The 3,011-nt window shown below is 34.6% G+C and overlaps 1 protein-coding gene across 1 annotated transcript in view; it reads right to left on the minus strand.

Moving 5' to 3' along the window:
* ACADL (acyl-CoA dehydrogenase long chain) overlaps window positions 1–3,011 on the minus strand; it is a 41,202-nt gene that overhangs the window by 21,523 nt on the left and 16,668 nt on the right. The window contains exon 5 of the mRNA XM_007120495.4: window positions 2,038–2,104. Within this exon, the coding sequence (XP_007120557.2) occupies window positions 2,038–2,104 (67 nt within the window). The remainder of the gene's footprint in view (window positions 1–2,037; window positions 2,105–3,011) is intronic.

The following is a 3,011-nucleotide window of genomic DNA, read 5'->3' on the forward strand; positions in this document are numbered from 1 at the left end:
AGTCCGCCTGCCGATGCAGGGGGCGCGGGTTCGGGCCCCGGTCCGGGAAGATCCCACATGCCGCGGAGCGGCTGGGCCCGTGAGCCATGGCCGCTGCGCCTGCGCGTCTGGAGCCTGTGCTCTGCAGCGGGAGGGACCACAACAGTGAGAGGCCCGCGTAGCGCAAAAAAAAAAAAAAGAAAGGGCTTTCTTGATTTCTTTCCTAATTATGACAGTCAAAACTTTGAATAGGGCTGAGATTAACCCTAGTGAGGTCATTATTTTTTTTATTTTTATTTTATTTTTTGGTATTGAATGCCTATGCCATATGCTCTTTGTAGATGTTGTGTAGATAGTACAGAAAGAAAAAGTGTTATAAAGAAAAAGGGAAAAAAAAATCTTCCATGAGTCCATCATATAAATATCATTGTGAACTTCCTTTCTGGTCTTTATTTCTCTTAATATAGCTGAAATTATTCTATATTTACATTTTATATGCATACTTCACTTAAATGTTAGCATAATCTTTTCACTTAATATAATTATTTTCCTATACCACTAAAAATTTTGTGTTGATGCTTTAATGGGTGCATATTAGATCATCTTATTGATGTAGTATATTTACTTACTCATTCTTTTACTTTTGCTTCCTCTAAAGTTTTTGTTTTTCCTAATAGAATTTTTGAAAATCAAAGGTACCTTCCTGGGTGGTTCCCACCGAAGAGTCTAATTGAGCAGACTGGGCCTGCTTAGAAAGCTGGAGTCATAGAAGAGCGTGGTTCCCATTTCACTTTTGACCAAATACCCCAGTCTTCTGTCAAAACAAGCCTTCTGTGTGCAAAGAGTTAATTGACTATATATCACAGTTAGTGCTTTATTATAATCCTTAGTATGAATAATGTAGATGAATATTTCATAAAGTATATTTGAAAAACAACAGTAACTCAAGATAGTCTATAAAAAGAGAATTTCCTAGGGCAAAAGACATACTATATCCAACTCTTAGAAGTTCATGATGCATATCAGCCTCTCAGAAAGTGAGAAGTAGAGCATGTTTTCCAAATTTATTTGCACCACAGACACTGTTTTTCTGTTTAATAACTATGAAACTAGATAATGGAATGGTCTTTAGAACTGGGCTACTCAAAACATATTCATCAGACTGATGAACAGTTTGTCAGTCCAAAAACTGTTATTAGTCCTTAGCAATGTAAGTACGGAAAGTGTTTAGAAAATTTCATAGCAATTTAAGTGTCACAACATTCAAGCTTGTGATTTTGCAAATGCAAAGGTATTAGTCTAAAACTAATAAGAAACTTTTTTTAAACGTTGAAGGATAAAAAACAAAAATTAGTTCTTCACCAGGCTTTGAAACATTTTTAGCAAGATTTCCTTAGTGTAGACAATGAATATCTTTTCTTCACTTAATATTCAGTCAACAACAAATAGTTACTGAGTGTATACTAAACACAGTTTTAGGTAAACGAAAACCTCTGCCATCAGTGATATTAGATTCTGAAGGATATAATTACTTCTGAGCCTGTCTGTAACCTTAATCAGAGGTGCTCTCCAAACTTATCAGTGGGTTGATGTGAGGCTCAGAAAGGTTGAAGGGCTCCCAAATGCCATCAGAAATATCTTTCCTAAAATCTTTTGAAACTCTTCTTGATATTTATTTATAAGTCTTTTCCTCCACTTCTTATCAACATCAAATTCATTAACTATTAACTATTGTTTTTCCCCTATTTGGACAATGTGAACCTCACCTTTTCCTTTTCTGGTTTGATAACGGCTGTTTGGAAGCTAAAACGTTTTCCATATTATTGAGGGGGCATGCAAAAGGAACATAGAAGAGGAATAGATCTTACGTAATAGAAATGTTGTACTATTCTTATTGTCTCCAAAACAAAGCAGTTCAATTCCTGTGCCAACTCAAGTAAACTCAATTCCTGTGTGAGTCCCTAGATCTGAGAGACTCAATGATGAGTAGTCTTTGAGGCATTGTTACCCACAGCATGACTCCGGGGAGGAGGGCTATGGAAGCCCATCTTTACACACCTTGCTTCCATTGAGAATCCAGTCACTTCCATCTTTTTTGGCATTTGTTCTCACTCCTTGCAAATCACTATAATTGAGAGGATGAAAAATTCATTAATTGGTAATAAATGAACTATGCAAATGTTGTTATGTAAGTATGTATCTATTGTGATAATTCAAACTGTTTACACCATTATAAAAATTGACATTTAACTAATATTAGGAACGTTCACACAAATGCACTGAAAAGTCATGTCTGATATATACTAAACTATTTATACAAATGAATATTTGATTGAGATTACAGAGAGTAACCAGATTTTATAGAGCATAACAAGGCCCAACTAGCATCCAAGACCCTCAGACTGGACTCAGAAGACATTTCAATGCCTACTATATACCTCAGATTATTTGCCCATGTACCTTTCCTGCCTCTGTTTACTTTGGTTCCTTTCCCTATCTCTACTGTTCAAAAGCTTAGGTATTTAAAAGACTATGTCGGAAATTCCCTGGTGGTCCAGTGGTTAGGACTTCATGCTTTCACTGCTGAGGGCCCAGGTTCAATCCCTAGTCAGGGAACTAAGATCCCACAAGCCAGGCAGCACTATGTCTCAAATGCCACGTCCTCTAACAAGCCTGATCTACAAGTAGAATAGGTTATTTTTCTAGTTATAAACTAAACAAATATTCATAATTTAAATATGAAAAATACAGGCAATATTCAAGACAAAGGAGAAAAATGAAAAAATTAAAAAAACAATTTTACCTTCTGTAATAAACATTTTAAAAATACAACCTTCCAGTATTTTTCTATGGAAACAGATACACACATATATGTATTTTTATAAAATTGGAACCATACATATGATCCTGATCTTTTAATAATATCTAAAGTTTTTCTATAAGAAAACTTTTATTAGTAGCATAGAATTTCATCATATGAATTATTGTTATGATATATATATATATATATATATATATATATTTTTTTTTTT

This window comes from Physeter macrocephalus, chromosome 2 (genome assembly GCF_002837175.3).
Source record: "Physeter macrocephalus isolate SW-GA chromosome 2, ASM283717v5, whole genome shotgun sequence".
Taxonomy (NCBI): Eukaryota; Metazoa; Chordata; class Mammalia; order Artiodactyla; family Physeteridae; genus Physeter; species Physeter macrocephalus.